This window comes from Aotus nancymaae, unplaced genomic scaffold (assembly GCF_030222135.1).
Source record: "Aotus nancymaae isolate 86718 unplaced genomic scaffold, 86718_ANA_hifiasm-v0.15.2.pri h1tg000063l, whole genome shotgun sequence".
Lineage (NCBI taxonomy): Eukaryota > Metazoa > Chordata > Mammalia > Primates > Aotidae > Aotus > Aotus nancymaae.
In genome coordinates this window covers 1,133,454-1,151,087 of record NW_026988477.1, presented here as the reverse complement: position 1 = coordinate 1,151,087, position 17,634 = coordinate 1,133,454, and the positions used below count along the sequence as shown (strand labels likewise).

General features: G+C 65.6%; 2 protein-coding genes across 2 annotated transcripts; both read right to left on the bottom strand.

The window, feature by feature from the left end:
• Positions 1-1,595: 1,595 nt before the first annotated feature.
• FUT7 (fucosyltransferase 7) lies at positions 1,596-3,037 on the bottom strand. The gene is made up of 2 exons (XM_012445213.2): positions 2,830-3,037; positions 1,596-2,686 (listed from the first exon to the last, which is right to left on the bottom strand). The coding sequence occupies exons 1-2, from the start codon at positions 2,840-2,842 to the stop codon at positions 1,671-1,673; spliced, it is 1,029 nt and encodes a 342-aa protein (XP_012300636.2). The 5' UTR covers positions 2,843-3,037; the 3' UTR covers positions 1,596-1,670.
• A 7,254-nt stretch (positions 3,038-10,291) lies between these two features.
• NPDC1 (neural proliferation, differentiation and control 1) lies at positions 10,292-16,850 on the bottom strand. The gene is made up of 9 exons (XM_012445211.3): positions 16,739-16,850; positions 13,829-13,975; positions 12,352-12,477; positions 12,102-12,272; positions 11,956-12,022; positions 11,799-11,883; positions 11,644-11,723; positions 10,794-10,890; positions 10,292-10,689 (listed from the first exon to the last, which is right to left on the bottom strand). Exons 1-9 carry the CDS (start codon positions 16,848-16,850, stop codon positions 10,597-10,599), a joined length of 978 nt encoding a protein of 325 aa, XP_012300634.2. The 3' UTR covers positions 10,292-10,596.
• Between the last annotated feature and the right edge of the window lie 784 nt (positions 16,851-17,634).

Sequence of the window (17,634 nt, the reverse complement as noted above, 5' to 3'; positions counted from 1 at the left end):
CAGCAGCTCTCCCACAAGCCTTGGCCATGGGTGATGGGGGCGTCCTGGCTTCATCCTGCCCACCCCCACCTGGGGCGGGGACCAGCCCCGTGCCCAGCCCCGGGAGCTTGGCCTGTTGGGGCCCTGGTCAGCACCGTCGTGCAATGCCCTCGCTCCTCGCCCACTCCCCACCGGCCACGGGCTCCCTGGCTGTGGCAGCGTCCTCAGTGCCTCCCCAGCGCTGGCCACCAGAGGGAGCGCCAAGGCACAGGTCAGACCCGTCACCCCAGACACCGTCCAGCCTGCGGGCCTGGGAGACGGGCACTTTCAGCCTGGCCAGGTCTCTGACGTCCGTTCCCTACTCTTCACTCTCTGTGGCCAGTTTTGGTTTTTTTGTTTTGAGACAGAGTCTCATTCTGTTGCCCAGGCTTGAGTGCAGTGGTGTGATCACAGCTCACCACGGCTTCAACCTCCTGGGCTCAAGCCATCGTCCTACCTCAGTATCCCAAGTAGCTCGGACCACAGGCGTGAGCCACTGCGCCCTGCTAATTCTTGTATTTTTGGTGGAGGTGAGGTTTCACTACACTGCCCAGGCTGCTCTCAAACTCCTGGGCTCATCGCCTTGGCCTTTTGCGGTCTGCCTCAGCAAATCAGCTTCCCCGTCCCCAGCCCACACCGGGCCTACAGGGACAAATGGCCAGCTTGCGGTCTACTCTGACCCATGTATATCCCAGCTCATCTTCTCCCTCCCCACCTCTGTGGCTACCTGGTTAGGATCTTGGGGACCATCTAAGCCAGTTGTTCATGCTGTGTCTGTGCTCCATGCCTGCCCCAGCCGGTGCCAGCTCCCAGGTCACAGAAGGCTCTCTAATAAGGGGCCGTTTGGTGGCGGCTGCAGGAACTGGGGGAGCCGTAGGGCAGCTGCGGCACAGGGAGGGCTCTCAGGCAGAGGGCGGGCAAAGGCCCCAGGGTCAGGAGGCAGGATCCGCCGTGGGGAACCAGCAGCCCGTGGCCGTGGGGGCCACCTGTCAGGGGAGGGCAGACAGGCTCCGTGACCCTGCACCGACAGCACCCACGAGACACTGGTGTAGGTCTTTATTACCCTCCGCCTCCCTCCCTGAGCCCAGAACAAGCTGGCCTGCATGCAGGGACCTCAGGACTGTGGCTGCGGCAGGGACCCGGGCTTGTATCCTGGGGACCACAGTGTCTCTGCTACAGAGGAAGCTCGGGGTCCCAGGCTTGGCCCCCACAAACTGTAGGCTGGGGTGTCCCCAGCCCCAAGGCCCTGCCTTTCACCGTCTTCCAGCCAGGCCTTGACCCACACAAGATTTGTTCAGGTGGGGAGGACCCTCGGCAGCCCTTCCCCTCCCATCTGCCCCGACAGCACAGACCCGTTACCTCCCTCCCGTCTGCCCCGACAGCACAGACCCGTTACCTCCCTCCCATCTGCTCCGACAGCACAGACTCGTTACCTCCCTCCCGCCTGCCCCGACAGCAGGCACCCGTTACCTCCCTCCCGTCTGCCTCCTCTGCCTGCTCCTGCTCCCACCTGCACCCCCCGCCCCTGCTTCCTGACCCCCGTCCCCAGCCTGCCGCTAGCCCAGTACTTGCCGGTAAGGGCCGGATGCCTGGTGGTTTGATTTCGACACCCAGCCCTTCCACCCGCACCCACCTCCCCCGGCCAGCAGAGCTCAGGCCTGGAACCAGCCCTCCAGGTCCTCATAGACCTGGCTGCGAAGCAGGTGGGGGTAGCGGGCACAGATGGCACAGAAGCGCTCCTGCCAGTCGGCGAACAGTCGCACGCGGAGCCGGTCACGCCAGGCAAAGAAGCGTCGGTATCGGCTCTCGTTCATGCCGGTGAGGAAAGCCGCCAGCTCTCGGGCCGAGGCAAAGTCGTCCACGTGCACGAAGGCGTCGGCCGGCGCGAAGGCCTCGTAGGTCGCCCGTGGGGGCCCCAGCACCACGGGCACAGCACCAGCCGCCAGCGCGTTGCGCCAGAACTTCTCTGTGATGTAGTCTCGGTGCTGAGAGTTCTCGAAGGACAGGTAAAAGCGGTATTGGGCCACGGTGGGCAGCAGGCAGCTGGCACACAGCGGCCGCCCGCTGGCGCGGCCAAACACGTCCACCCGCAGGTGAAGCGCCAGCTGCCGGTACAGCCTGGCACGCGGCTGCCACTCCTGGAAGTTGCTGACCACCCAGGCGGCCACCCCGCTCTTGGCCGGAAGCGGTGGGGAGGGCCCCGAGTAGGGCTCCAGGCGGCCGTAGGGCACAAAGATGTCTGAGTCGCGACGGTAGCTCAGCACCCAGTTGAAGATGCCGCGGAGGCGGCCGAGGCCGTGGGCGTGGCTGGGCGACTCCATGGAGGCCCACACCCAGGGCTGCCCGGGCGGCCGCTGGGCCAGGGGCAGGTGGGACCGTCGGGTCTGCAGCTCGCGGTGGTGGAAGACCACGGCGTCGGCGCTGGCCAGCAGGCTTCGGTTGGCGCTCAGGCGGCAGTGGGCGATGCCATAGCGGGTGCAGGTGTCGTCGGGCAGCTCTGGGGGCCGGTCAGTGAAGGGCCAATGCCAGACAAGGATGGTGATCGTGGGCTGGGGTGCTGGGGTGCCCCGAGGGGCTGACCCCAGCAGCCACAGGAGCCAGAGGGCGGCGAGCAGAGCCACCCCGGCCAGGACCTCCGAGCCCCGCAGCCTCCGTGTGGGGCCATTCCCTGCAGCAGCACAAGGAAGGAGAGGCTCTGTCGCCTGAGCTCTGTGGGACACCCACAGCCCCCACTCTGTGCCACCCCCGCCCTCCCCTCCTAGGCTGCCAGCCCTCCGCAGCCCGGGCCTCCCCCCGGGGCCAGACACTCACCAGCATTGCTCATCCGCAGTCTCCCGGAATCAGTCACCCAGGATGCCCGAGGTTCTCAAATCACAGCACTGCCAGAGGTGCCCTGAAATCACAGCTGCGCCCGGCTCAGCCCCGCCTGGAGCTGTGCGCCTTTCATCTGCCCAAGGTGAGGGAAGCCAGGGAACCTTCCTGTCCTGCCCCGCCCCTGCCCCCACGACCTTTGGCATCAACCACCGTCCCCACCCCCATCTCCCTTACTAGTCGTGGGGTTGCTGGAAGGGGCATGGCCACAAGAGGAGTGCCAAGCCCGGGCGCGACGCCGCCCCTCCCCCACCCTCCCCCACTGGTGTCCAGAGAGGCCCAGGGATGTCAAGCTGGGCAGGCAGGGGACGGGGAGGCGCCGGCAGGCTTGGCCCAGGGCAGGGAAGGTGAGGTTCGGGCACTCGGAGCAGAGATGGCTCCCCAGCCCCCACCAGCTACCCAGGCCTGGGCGCCACTGACGGCAATTGCACTTCCCCAGAGGCAAGGCGGCCCCTCCCACTGCAGCGTCACCCGCTTCCCCCAGCTCGCCACCGGCCCGCCAGTCTCCGGGAGACCCTCGTACATTGCAGATGTGCTGTGCTCGGGTCTTTGCGGGAGGCTAAGGTTCCCAATTCCCAGTGGGACTAAGTACCACATCCCACTCTGCCACCTCTGCCATCTGGGAACCCAGTTGCCTGGAGAGGGGGTCTGTCCTGGGGCCCTTAGCATCTTCCAACAGGAGCCCAGCACATGCCCACGAGGGCCTGGTCCCAGAATGAACTGTGGAGGCTGCTTGGTCCTTTTCCCCATCCAGGTCCATGCCCATAGGCGCCGCTGACTCTAGGCCGGCCTGGGGTCCCAGGCAACAGGGCTCGAAGCTCCCTTCCTCCAGGCTGCGGCAGAGGGGCTTTCCAGGCTGGAAAGGGAAGGAGTCCTTGTGTCCCTGACGCAAGCGGGCTGGGGGCTGGCACCCGCTCCAGGAAGAGGAAGGCTGGACCCAGCCTGAAGTCCAGACTCCCGACTCCCTCTAGCCGGGACCTTCTACAGCAGCCCATGTTAGGCACCAGCCAGGCTGGGATGGCCCTGCAGGGTCACCCTGAGCCCCAGCCAACACCCCAGCCTCCACCACAGCGGGGCCCCATCAGCTTCTTCAGCCCTACCAGATGGGCTCTCTGGTGCCATCTCAGCTCACTGCAACCTCCACCTCCCCGGTTTGAGCGATTCTCTTGTCAGCCTCCTGAGTGTCTGGGATTACAGGCGCCTGCCACCAAGCCCGACTAATTTTTGTATTTTAAGTAGAGCCCACGTTTCACCATGTTGGCCAGGCTGATCTCGAACCCCTGACTTCAGGTGATCCGCCTGCCTCGGCCTCCCAAAGTGCTAGGATTACAGGAGTGAGCCACCACGCCCGGCCAAGTTTGTGTGTGTGGAGGGTGCTTTGTTTTGTTTGAGAAGGGTCTTGCTCTGTTGCTCAGGCTGGAGTGCAGTGGTTAAGTCGTGGCTCACTGCAGCCTCAACCTCCTGGGCTCAAGCAATGCTCTCGACTCAGCCTCCCGAGTAGCTGGGCCTGTGGGTGTGCACCACCATGCCTGGTTAATTTCTAAAGTTTTTTTTGTAGAGACAGAGTCTTGCTATGTTGCCCAGGCTGGTTTCAAACTCCTGGCTCAAGCGATCCTCCCACCTTGGAATCCCAAAGCGCTGGGATTCCGGGAGTGGGACGTGCCTGTCCTGTCAGGTCCTCTGGGGCCTCAGATCTCCCGGGAGGAACGGCAGCCGTGAAAGGTCGTCCTGGCCTTTGCCCCGACACCCTCTGAGGGGGCTGCCTCCCACCCACCCCCCGCCCCTGTCCTGCTCCTGTCTCAGGCTCCAGGGGCTGCCGGCCTCTCCCCGCCCCACAGTGAGGACGAGGCTGCCTTGGGAGGGGAACCAGACAGCTGGCAGCAGTCCCACTGTGCGGACGGAGGCTGGCTCCTCAGAGGCCCCCCCCCCGCGGCACGGTGTAACCTCCGAGCTGAGCTGTGCTAAGGAACTTGTGTAACGGCTGAGGATGGAGGGGGGCCCGAGGGCGCCATGGGAAACTGTTGGCGCCGGAGCTGCTTTGCTCAGGGGCTGGCACCAGGGTGGGCAGTGCCACCAGCCCCGCCCTTCCAGTCTGCCGTTTTGGGTGATGCCCACAGGGGCACCTGGGACTTTCATGCCACCGCAGCGTTTCTCCTCGGAGCCACACCCTGGCTTCAGCCTCACTCCACCCTTTCTCTTCTCCCTGCAGCGGGCACCCGGCGGCAGCTCCCACAGGAAGGAGGCCGTCCTCCTGTGCCCGCGGGTGACCCAGCCTCTGGCTGCTGGAGCCCGCTGTCCTTCCTGTTTGCGCTGCCAGGGGCCCCCGCCACAGCCTGCTGCCTTCCTGGGTGGATTGGAAGGAGCCTCCCCCGCCCTCCCCCCGGAGCCTGCTCCTCCTTGAGGGCCCCGGGCACGGTGGCCACCATGGGGCCCCGTCGTGCGTGAGAACCTGCGAGCTGGCAAATGGGGCTCAGAGGTTTTACTCAGAAATGGGTCAGAACGAAAGCCTCTTAGGGGAAAGAAAAGGGCATGAGTCAAAGGGAAAGTCGGGGGGCGGGGGCTCCTCTTCTCTCTCCACACCCAGGCCTCCCGACTGCCCGCGCCGGTGGGGACACAGGCAGGCACCAACCCCAGCTCCATGGCCTGTGAGCATCTGGATGGTCAGCACACGCTCTGCCCAGCTTCCCGGCGGACCCCCACTCAAGAGGCCTCCACTCCCAACCAAGAGCAGGGCACTGGCCAGCTACCCTCTGCAGACAGCGGCCCCCAGGGCATCAGCAAGGTGCAGGGCACCCAGCCCCAGCCCGAGAGGCCCCCAGGGAGCGGGCGGAGCCCGGCTGTCCCCTGACTGCCCCACCTGCCTGGAGGGTTGGCTGAGCAGGGCGGTCTGGAGGCGCGTCTCGAGCGCCCCCTAGCGGCGAGCTGCAAAGCTGCATGGCTCCGGGGAGGAGATAAACCGCTTTATTCTCAGCGGCAGGGTGGGAGTGGGGGCTGGAGAGCCCCTCCGCGCTCGCCTTTGGAAAGGCGGGTGGGTGCATGGAGCCTGGCAGGTGGCCGAGGGGCCGCACAGGGCGGTGCAGCAGGTGAGCCCAGCCCCTCCCCTCCACCCACATCCCATCGAGCCCCAGGGTGTTGGGGGATCATGTCTGTGCCCCTGTTCGCCCCCAGGTGGAGCTGCCAGGTGGGGCTCTGGTCCTCCAGGGACCCACTCTGCACCCCAAGTTTTGCCCGTCCTTTCTGTTCTGCAGCAAGACCCAAGACCCACTGCTCTGTGCTGCGTGGCTGTGCGGGAGGACTGCGGCCCGGGGCTCTGAACCTGGGGCCGGCCCACCCAGCCACCCAGGCTGGGGAACAAGATCGCCTCCCAGGACCAGATGCTGGGGAGGTCCCCACTTCCTAGGGTGCTGGCTAGGGGATCACACGCCCCACATTCTGGGCCAAGCATGGTCCTGCCCCAGCATCTTGCTGGGTCGGGGGCATCTCCGAACAGAGGAGTGTCGCCCCAGGGTCTGCCAGGGTCTGTGCATGTCACCCTTGGGCATCTGTGCTCCGGAGGTCACCAGGTGTGGGCAGGGCACCAAGCGGGAGCTGGCTGAGGCTGGAAGAACAGACCCACATCAGTGCCCCACTGGGCTTCCTCAAGTGGGAAGCAGTGGAGGGGCTGGGCTGCCGGGCCAAGGTCAGTAGGCTCAGGGCTCAGAGTCCAGCCGGAAGCCAAGGTGGGATCTGCCTCTTGCTGCTGCGAGGGCCCTGGGACGGGGATAGGAACAGCAGAAGGCAAAGTGGAAAGGAAGTGAGTAATGGCCCCCGGGAAGGCTGAGCCAGGCCTGATGCCCAGGATTGGGGTCTCCAGAGTCCCTGGGGGCCCCAGGGCAGCCCACCCACAGCCTGGGGTCTGTGGGAGCAAGGGGACTCCTGATGGCTGGGGGCAGGAGCTTGGACAAAGTTGAAGGCTGTCTGAATTGGCCAGGGGCCAACGAAAGCCAAAAAAAGGCTGGGCGCGGTGGCTCACACCTGTAATCCCAGCTACTCGGGAGGCTGAGGCAGGAGAATCGCTTGAACCCAAGACGCAGAAGTTGCAGTGAGCCAAGATTGCACCACTGCAGTCCACCCTAGCAACAGAGTGAGACTCCGTCTCAAACACACACACACACACACACACACACACACTAGCTGGGCATGGTGGCATGCACCTGTAATCCTAGCTACTCGGGAGGCTGAAGCAGGAGAATCACCTGAACCCAGGAATTGGAGCTTACAGTGAGCCAAAATAGCACCATTGCACTCCAGGCTGGGTGCCAGAGTGAGACTCTCAAAAAAAAAAAAAGCCAAAAAGGTGAGTGGGGAGCAGGGTGCTGAGCTGCATGAGGGCCCGTGCCCGCCAGAGGACCCCAGCCGCCTCCAACCCTTCCCCAGCTCAGGCCCTCAGGCTCCTTTCTCACGCAGCTGCCCTGGGAGGGAGTCCCTCCTTGCTGAGACCTGAGAGAGTGAGCTGCAGGGACCCTAGGGATAGGCTGGGGACCCCCAGGAGAACAAGAGGATGGAACACACGGAGAGGCTGCTCTTGGGCCCCTGGGTCAGGCCAGCAGGACGAGGACAGGCGAGTGTTGTGACCTGAGGGACTGACCGTGGAGCTGCAGGGGAGCCCCCCCAGCCAGTGACACCCTGGCCTGGGCCAGACGCTGCCCTGAGTGGCGCCCAGGCCTCTGCACCTGTTGGCTTTCCCTGTGCTAATGGCTTGGAGTAAAGGATGGTGGGCATGGGCGTGCCACATGGGCTCAGCATCCACTCTGCCCCACGCACACAGGCACCCATCACACCAGGGCCCACAGGCGGGCAGCCGTCACACCCTGCCCTGTCACAGCAGTGCCCAGAGGGACACGAAGGCTCCCAGCCAAGGGCCAGCCCAAGGTCACAGGTGAGGAGTGAACTGGGGCAAGGGGGCTTCCTGGTCTGGGTGGGCTCTGGCCCCCAAAACATCCTGCTTAGGCTAAGCCAGTCGCCCCCAACAGGAGGGAGCTGTTTCCCACAGCCTGCCTGGCCCACCTTTTCTCCAGGGACCTGGCTGTGCCCAGTGGGCCCTGTTTTCCCCATGCCAGGTGTGGTGATGAATACTGTCAACCTGACTGGACTGGAGGATACAAGCTATTGATCCTGGGCGTGTCTGTGAGGGTGCAAAGACATTCACATTTGAGTCCGTGGCTGGGGAAGGCAGACCCACCTTTAGTCTTGTGGGCACCATCCAATCAGCTGCCAGCGAAAATAAAGTAGGGAGAAAGATGTGCAAAGGCGAGGCGGGCCTAGGCTCCCAGCCTCCATCTTTCTCCCGGGCTGGATGCTTCCCGCCCTCGAACATCAGACTCCCAGTTCTTCAGGTCTGGGGCTCGGACTGGCTCCTTCCTCCTCAGCCTGCAGACAGCCCGTTGTGGAACCCTGTGATCGTGTGAGTTAATACTTCATAAACTCCCATCTACATGTCACCCAGGATGGAGCGCAGTGACGCAATCTTGGCTCTCCGCAATCTCCGCCTCCGAAGTTCAAGCGATTCTCCTGCCTCAGTCTCCCGAGTAGCTGGGACTACAGGCGCACACCACCACGCCAGGCTAGGTTTTGTATTTTAGTAGAGATGGGGTTTCACCGTGTTGCCCAGGCTGGTCTGGAACTCCTGAGCTCAGGCAATCCGCCCGCCTTGGCCTCCCAAAGTGCTGGGATTGCAGGCGTGAGCCGCTGCACCCAGCCCCCCTTTATATATGTATCAATCCTATTAGTCCTGCTTCTCTTAGAGGACCCTGACTGGCCGGGCGCGGTGGCTCACGCCTATAATCCCAGCACTTTGGGAGGCCAAGGCGGGCGGATTACCTGAGGTCGGGAGTTTGATACCAGCCTGACCAACATGGAGAAACGCTGTCTCTCTACTAAAAATACAAAAATTAGCTCAGCGTGGTGGCACGTGCCTGTAATCCCAGCTACTCAAGAAGCTGAGGCAGGAGAATCGCTTGAACCCGGAGTGCGGAGGTTGCAGTGAGCCGCGATCACCCCATTGAGCCTCAGCCTGGGCAACAACAGTGAAACCCCATCTTTCTCTTTTCTTTCTTTCTTTCTTTCTTTCTTTCTTTCTTTCTTTTTTTTAAAGATGGGGTTTCACCATGATGGCCAGGCTGGTCTTGAACTCCTGACCTCAGGTGATCCACCCACCTCAGCCTCCCAAAGTGCTAGGATTACAGGCGTCAGCCACTGCGCCCGGCTCGAAACTCCGTCTTAAAAAATAAATAAGTAAAAATAAAATAAGAGAACCCTGACTAATAGAACAGCAGGGCTGCCTCCCAGCTCCTAACAACCACAAAGAAGCTTCTGAACTCAATCCTCCTACCTCCCCAGACTCAGTGGGACAGAGTTTCAGCCCCTGCACCCTGGCCCAGTGCCGGCTGGATCCGGGCACCTTTGACCACACCGTCACCCTCCCTCCCTCGGGGCCTTCTTGCTCCTCCACATTTGGGAGTGGCGGGCCAAACCCCAGCTCCAGGCATCCAGACCGCCTGCCATCACACCCCTCACCTGGCCACCTGGCTGTGCACAGCTGGGGTCACCCAGGTGCCTCCGCCCCTCACCCGGGTCCACCTGGCTGTGCACAGCTGGGGTCACCCAGGTGCCTCCGCCCCTCACCCGGGTCCACCTGGCCGTGCACAGCTGGGGTCACCCAGGTGCCTCCGCCCCTCACCCGGGTCCACCTGGCCGTGCACAGCTGGGGTCACCCAGGTGCCTCCGCCCCTCACCCGGGCCCACCTGGCCGTGCACAGCTGGGGTCACCCAGGTGCCTCTGCCCCTCACCCGGGCCCACCTGGCCGTGCACAGCTGGGGTCACCCAGGTGCCTCCGCCCCTCACCTGGCCACCTGGCTGTGCACAGCTGGGGTCACCCAGGTGCCTCCGCCTGGCCCCCGTCCTCCATGTGCTGCAGGCCTGGAGTCCTCAGTCCCCGTGAGAAACCCAGACTCCATGTCTGCACCCTTTCCCGTCTGCCTGAAGGTGGCAGCACCCACGTCCACTTGCGTGTGGACTGTCCCCTCTCCCGTCCTCTTTACCACACAGGATGGGGTCTTTGGGGCCGACAGAGCCAACTCCGGGCAGACCCAGCCCTATGCTCCCTGGGCTCCAGATCTCCCACTCGCATAGAAGGGTGTGCAGAGCAGGGGCGAGGCCTGGCTGGGTTTGGGGGATGATCACGTGACCTCTCCTCCAGCTCCATGGGAAGGTCCTCCTAATTAGGGGACAGAAATGCACTTTCTCTCTCTGGGGTGCAAGAGCAGACCCCAGGCCCCTGCTCATGGGTCCATCAACCAGGGCCCCACACGGGGGATGAGGGTGACAGAAGATGAACGCACGCGGGCCACACACGCAGGAGCCTCGGGTGTGAAACAGACTTTAATTGGCTTTTGTCTCTACAACTCCCCACCCATTCCTGGCTCTGTGGTTCTCCCTGACCCCCTCAGTTTGGGGGTCCAAACCGAACAGGAGAGGTGCAGGGGGACAGACGGTCTCCTGGCACAAAGGTGGGGGTCTCCCTGGCAAGGGGCCCCAGGGCCTGGCGCCCGAGGCCCAGCCACAAGCACACAACCTCAAAACCTGTTTTTAGTGGGACGCTCTGGACCCTGCCCCTCCCCCAGGGGTCACACGGTCAGGGAGCAGGTGGGCGTCTGTCTGCCTTCAGGTCACGGCAGCGCGGGCGACGAGCCGGGGGCCGGCAGGGGCGCAGACAGCACAGCCTGGTCGAACAGAGGGTTGCGCACCTCCATCTCTCCGGTCTGCGGACGTGGGCATCAGGCCGGGCGGCGGGTGAGGCGGGGGACACTTGCTGGGAGGGAACCCCACGAGATGGCACCCCCTCCCTGCACCCCGAGGCACTCACTGGGGCCAGGCCCGGGCACTCGTACACTGTGAAGTCTCCGTCCTCGTTCTCCTCGTCCGATGAGGCGGTGTCCAGCTCCTTGGGTGGCTCTTTATGCCTGGGTGGGAGGGGGAGCGCTGGGTCTTCCCACACCCTTGAGGTGCCCGTGGCCCAGTCTGGAAGTGGGCACTTGGCCCACCTCAGCCCTGGGGTGGCAGGGCAGCAGAGCCCAGGGTGAAGAGGAGGTGGAGGTGGAGGGCGTGTGGAGGCGTGGTGGGGGACGGAAGTGGAGGTGTGAGGAGGAGGTGAAGGTTAGGGTACAGGTGAGGGTGGCAGGGCCTGGGGTAAAGTTGACCAGGGGAGGTGGGGGGTGGGGGGGATGGGGGTGGGGAGGTGGGAGGTGGGGGTGGGGGGGAGTGGGTGGGGAGGTGGGGGGTGGGGGAGTAGGTGGGGGGTGGGGGTGGGGGGAGTGGGTGGGGAGGTGGGGGGTGGGGGAGTAGGTGGGGGGTGGGGGTGGGGGGAGTGGGTGGGGAGGTGGGAGGTGGGGGTGGGGGGAGTGGGTGGGGAGGTGGGGGGTGGGGGGATGGGTTGGGGGGAGTGGGTGGGGAGGTGGGGGGGAGTGGGTGGGGGGAGTGGGTGGGGAGGTGGGGGGTGGGGGGAGTGGGTGGGGGTGGGGGTGGGGGGGAGTGGGTGGGGAAGTGGGGGGTGGGGGTGGGGGGAGTGGGTGGGGAGGTGGGAGGTGGGGGTGGGGGGGAGTGGGTGGGGGGAGTGGGTGGGGAGGTGGGGGGGGGAGTGCGGGGGGAGGTGGGGAGGTGGGGCGTTGGGGGGAGATGAGGGGAGGGGGGGTGTCAGGGCCAGGAAGGCCGCTCACCGCTCCAGGCACAGCATCTGCTGGCGCTGGTGCTGATAGTGATACATCTCCGCGCTGTGTGCCAGCCGCTGGTCCCCGGGCTGTGGGAAGGCAGGGGGGAGGGTCAGGCGGCGGCCGGAGCGGGGTGGCAGCCTCAGGGCTGAAGGGCCACCCACCGAGGTCCGGGGTGCTGCTGCTGAGCCGGGGCCCTTCGCAGTCGCATAGTCAGCCTTCTGGGTCAGGCGGATCTCACGCTGCAGCCTGTGGGGAGCGGGGCCTGAGGCCTCTGTGGGTGTGGCGCCCTCCCTGCCCAGCCCATGGCCGCTGGCTCACCTGCACCAGCAGAGGGAGGCCACGGAGAGGGCAGCCGCACCGGCCACACAGAACGCCAGGATCAGCACTGTGGGAGGGGGCGTGTGAGGGCGGCCTTCTGTGGGGAGGGGCTCTGCCACCCCTGCCCGCCCCCAGCCAAGACCTACCGAGGGCAAGGCCGTCGCCACGCCCACCCCGGGGCTCCAGGGGTGACATGTGCACCGGCTCGGAGGACACAGGGGAGCCCAGGGAGGTGTGGGGCGGGGGCGTGGGGGCTCCCGGAGTTGAGGGGAGGCCCAGCTCCAGCCCCTGCCCCCGTGCTGAGAAGCCCAGGGTGGCTGCGAGAGAGGAGGGGTTAGAGAGAGGGCAGCACTGGGCCGGGGCCGGGCCGTGGGGCAGGGGCTGTGGGGGTCTCACCAGGCTCCAGGAGCCGCTGTCGGGCCTCAGGCAGGGGCGGAGTTGAGTATCCAGACTCCTTCCGGGCGAGCTCCTGGGCCAGGAAGTCAATCTCATCTTCCAGCCTGGGCTGGGGCTGGCCCCGACCTGGGGAGGGTGAGGGCCATCAGGTGAAGGGGCCGGTCCAGGAGGCAGCCCCAGTTCTGGCTTCGAAGGTTCCCCCGGGGGCGCCCTCTCCCTCCCAGACAGCCATGGTGACAGTGAGGTGCTTCCTGTGAGGGGCAGTGCTCCCTCAAAGTGTGGGCAGGGCAAGGGGGAGGAGGTACTGTGGAAATGTCCAAAGCCCGGGTAGAGGGAGGAAGGAGTGGGGGTCTCTCGTCTCAGCTGGTGTCAGTAAAGGGCTGGGCAGGGCGTTGGACACTACAGCCCCCTCTGCTTCCCCACCTCCAAGCACCTTCTCGGGAGAGGAGCAGTGACTCTCCAGCGAGTGGGGAGAAGCAGAAGGAAGCCAGGCACCAGGACCTCCCCCAGGTCATAAGAATGGGAGCCGCTGTCGGGTGGAGCTGGTGACAGGTCCCCACTGGGACCCACTGTGGGCAACACAGTCCGGGCAGAAGCTCCCAGGTAGGCAGGTGACACGTCCACACGGACTCTTAGCCACTTCTCAGCGCCCTCTCGACAGCCCCTCCGGGGAGCCGCTCCCACCCCAGCGCCTCTGTGCAAAGCCCTCACCACACCTGAAGTCACTCAGCGACTGAATATCCCGACAGCTGCTGGCTCAGGCTGGTGGATGGGGCGTCCCCAGCACCCAGCCAGGGCTGGCGCCCTCAAACACTGCAAGCTGTCCATGGTGGGGAAATGGGGGCTGGAGGGCTTCTGGGCAGACCCCACAGAGCCCAGGTCTGGGGAGCTCGGACCCCTCCTCCCCCGTGGTCACCCCAGCATGTCACACTGGGCAGCCCTTCCCCTGGGAGTGCCTGACGGCCCCAGACCTGGGTCCAGCTCCATCTGGGAAGGATGGGAGGTTTCATGGAGAGTGACATGAGGATCCCCCAGGCCTTAGACACAACACCCCGCCAGGCTCAGCGGCCCCGGGGCCACTAGCTCAGGCCTAGGTGCCAAGGCTGCAGGCTTCATTTTTTTTTTTTGAGACAGAGTCTCCCTCTGTCACCCAGGCTGGAGTGCAGTGGCACGATCTCAGCTCACTGCAACCTCCGCCTCCTGGGTTCAAGTGATTCTCCTGCCTCCGCCTCCCGAGTAGCCGGGACTACAGGCGCCCGCCACCACGCTCAGCTATTTTGTATTTTTAGCAGAGATGGGGTTTCACCATGTTCGCCAGCCTGGTCTTGAATTCCTGACCTCAAGAGATCCACCCACCTCAGCCTCCCAAAGTGCTGGGATTACAGGTGTGAGCCGCCAAGCCCGGCCAGCTGCAGACTTCCTACGGGGAGAGGCACGCTTGGGGCAACCCCCCATCGCCCTCCCACTTTGCTCATACCTGGAGGCCGGCGTGTCCTGGGCACACAGATCCCTTGCTGGTCCTCCTGGAAGGGCTGAAGGCAGGGCCCACAGGCATGGGCACCAGGGGGACACCTTGCCCGCCTCTTCAGGGCACAGTCCAGGCTCCCAGGACAGGTGGCTGCATCTGGGAAGGAAGCAGAAGGCAGGGCCGGCTCACAGCCCCGCAGAGCTCGGCCCCTGTACACGGCAGCACTGCCCCAGCCACCCACCCCCACCCCCCAGAGCTGGCCGGGCCTGGTTCTGGCCATTGTTCTGGACAGGCCTTTCCTCCCCACCGCCAGGGATCAGAACCAGGAAGCAAACAGTCCTAGGACTTATCGGAACTACCCTGCCCCACCCACTCCCCAGGGTCCACGTCCCGGCCTGATAGAGCCCCCAGCTCGGAAGCTGAGCGTCACCATCCAGGCAGCGCTGTGTCATGCGGCCCCCAAGCCCAGCCTCCGGCCTCAACATGCCCCACAGCCAGCCAGGAACCCTGGTCCAGATCGGGAGTCCCAGAGGGAGGGGCCGAGGTCTGTCTCTGAGGAGCAGTGAATGGTGCCGGCCAGCGGCCTCGCCTCCTTGTGCCACCTCTCCTGAGCCAGCACTGAACGAGTGCACAGCCTGGAAGCGTGGCTGCTCCTCCAGCCTCTGGCTTGTCCCCCAAGCACCGAGGAGAGCTAGGATGGGGTCTGTGGCCTCACTTGCCTTAGACAGAACGCAGGCAGGTCACTCCCACAGCCACACCACCAGGGGCTGTAGTCAGGGGCCAGAGGTCCCCGAGGGCCTAAGGAGGCCGGATAGGCAGGGCTGGGGACTGCAGGCCAGGCTCTAGCTCTCTAGTTCCCATCCACGCTCTCCTCTCGCTGAGGAGGGGCCCAGGCCACGGCGCCAGCTTACGCATGTGGCTAATCAGTCCTATCCTGGTGCTGGAGAACAGGGCAGGGGACAGTGGCCCTCTCTGCCTCAGTTTCCCCTCTGGGGTGCAGAAGCTGAGTTGCCTCAAAGATAAGGAATGTCACCAGTCACAGCGAGCCAGTGGACCCGGGGGAACACGAGCAGGGCCATCAACCCTGCCTGGGGAGCCTGCAGTGGGCCCTCTGGCTAGCCAGGACTCTTCCCCCGCCCAGCCCCACACCGCACACTGCAGGGAGGACTTCCGGGGCCCGGCGCCACATGGGGCATCTGTCCTTCTCCAGACCTTGGCTGGCTGGCTTGGTTTCCTTGGTAACCCGACACTCGGTGCCTTCAGGCTGTCGGCCTCCCTTCTGGGCAGTTCCAGCAGCCTCAGCAGCCCCAGTGGCAGGTGGGCACCACCCGCCCTCCACGACCTGGAGCAGCAGCCTCCGGTATCAGTGGGCTGTGCCGGGACTTGGGCATGTTAAACATTGAGCCTGTGCCAGCAGGTCCACCCGGGACCCACCCACACGCTTGGCACCTGGGGAGTGAGGCGGTCCCTGTCCCTGTCCCTGTGCTGATAACGCACATTCCGCCATGCCAAAGCCTGGGGCCTGAGGTGCAAAGCCAGCTCTAGGGTCTGGGTTCCAGGTCCCTCCTAGCCCCTGATCCCCCAGCCCAGGAGCCTCCGTCCACCACTTCCTCCTCCTGAGACGAGGTCCCAGGAACAGCAGCAGCTGGAGAGTGGCTGCCACCTCACCTAACGTCTGGGCTGCCTGAGGGCCCCTCCCTTCCAAGCACCCGGCACTGGGAGTGGGAGGGGCTCCCTGGGGAGGGCCTTGCCAGGTATCCCAGTGAGGCAGGCACGAAGCCGCAGAGACTGGTGAACTGAGGCCTGGCACCCGCTGCCCACCTGGGCTCAGCACAGCAGCTACAGCCCCGGTTCCTGAGAAGGTGGCCTCCACCTTTCCTGGCTGAGCAGGCTCTGACTCTCGGAAGCCCCTTCTGGTCATGCCCACCTCCCATGCAGAGGCACTGTGCCCAGGAGGAAGCTGGCCCCACGAGGCCACACACACAGAACCAGACTGCCCTGGGTAGCATCAGCTGGGCCACATTCCACCTAACTTCTCCGTGCCTCAGTTTCCTTAACTGTAAAACGGACTCACAGCACCTCTTCTGCAGGGCTGCCAGGAAGATTGCACGAATGCACAGTCACAAAGTCTCCCAGTTCAGCGCCCCCCAAGAAAAAGGTGAGCTTTGCATCCTGGGTTCCTGCAGACCTCTGCTCCCAGGAGCCTCAGGGCCCATGTGTGCAGCCGGAGAGGGTGTCCCACGACCCTGGGCTTATCACCCTCCTCCGGAGTTCCCCTGCAGGCCTCAGTCCCAAAGGCAGAATGCCAGTGCCCCCAAGGGCAGGGGGTGCAGGAGGAGGCTCTGAGGCGACCACAGCCTCCCCTCATTGAAGCTAGAACAGCACCCCGAGCCTGCGCCATCAAGTGCCCCTGGAACACCAGCGCCCACCATGGCGCACAAGGCCGGTGTCCAGCGCCACCTGAGGCGTAAGGACAGGACGATCAGCACGGACGCCCCGACCCCGGGACGCACACGGGCAGCGAGGCCGGCGGGCACTCAGGGCCAGCCCCGCACCCGCAGGAGCCCCGAACCCGGAGACACACACACACAGACGCACGCAGGACAGACTCCCGGTGGGCCCGCCCAGAGCCAGATGGCCACGGCGCCGAGGCCTAAGCCAGACCGGCTCCCGGCGGAAGAAGCCGCGAACTTCAGCCTCGCCTCCGAGAACCGGCAGAAGCGCCATCCGCGCTGCGTCCTCCGGCCGGGCCTGTTTATCCCATCCCGGGCGAGGCGGGGCCGCCGTCAGCAGCGCACCGGGCCTGCAGGGCCTGCGGGCCTGGGCAGGACGAGGGCGGCGGCGCCCGGCAGCCCGGTCCCCGCCCGGCGATCCCGGCCCCGGGGCGCCCCGCAGCCTGCGCCCAGCGCGCTCGCTCACCCGGGTGGCCGGCGGCGGCCCCGCGCAGGACGGCGCCGAGGATGAGGCCGGTGAGCAGCAGCCGCAGCAGCCGCAGGTGCCGCGGAGAGGGCGGAGGCAGCGGCGTCGCCATCGTTCAGCGCCGCCGCCGGGGCAGCATGGCACCGCGAGGCCGGGGGCGGGGGGGGGAGGACGGAGGAGGAGGAGGCCGAGGAGGAGGAAGAGGAGGAGGAGGAGGCGGAGGCGGCGGAGGAAGAGGAAAGGAACGGGCGGCGTGGCTGACGCCGCAGCGCGGATCCGGGATGGAGGCGCCGGCGGGGCGCGCGCGGGGACTGCGCCTGCGCGCTCCACCTGCGGGGGCGGGCGGGAGGCTCCGGGCTGCGCCGCCTCCCCCACTCTGGTCCCCTCTGCCGGCCTCTCTGGGCCTCTCCCGGCCCCGGGGTGTCTGGGCAGCTGCGGGCTCCGCAGCCGGTGCCGCTCCCAGAAGTCCGGCTGCGTTTGGGCCGCGGGTGGGCTCCCCGGGAGGCGCGCCCTTCTGGCCTCTGCTGCGGGATTCCCGGCCCCTCACCCGCCCCCGCGACGGGGCAAAGGACCTGCCTGGGCCCAGCCTCGGGAGCACACAGGGACACGGGAGCGCCGGGCGCACGCAGACAGGTGCGCACGAGCTGAGCAGGCGCGCAGGGAGGCACAGGTGTGCCCACGGAGGCGGGGCACCCCCACTCGCGGGGAAAAGCAAATGCAGGAACGCCGAACGACCGCGGCCCCGACTGCCGCTCTGGCTGGAGCCCCAGCGGCCGCGCTCAGCGAGGCCACCAGGGGGCAAGAGTGACCCGGAGCCACTGAGGACTGGAGCTGGGAGCTGTCCAAGGTGTTCATGCTCCCCAGGTGACAGCCTTTTAGCTTCCCCAAGACAACGG

Bases quoted from the DNA above. Each gene is read 5' to 3' on its own strand.
- NPDC1 (XM_012445211.3), bottom strand. From the start codon at position 16,850: ATGGCGACGCCGCTGCCTCCGCCCTCTCCGCGGCACCTGCGGCTGCTG. The intron at 12,273-12,351 runs GTGAGACCCCCA...CCTCTCTCGCAG, and splicing joins ACAGCGGCTCCTGGAGCCTG to CCACCCTGGGCTTCTCAGCA. The intron at 10,891-11,643 runs GTGAGCGGCCTT...CCTCCCACCCAG, and splicing joins CAGATGCTGTGCCTGGAGCG to GCATAAAGAGCCACCCAAGG.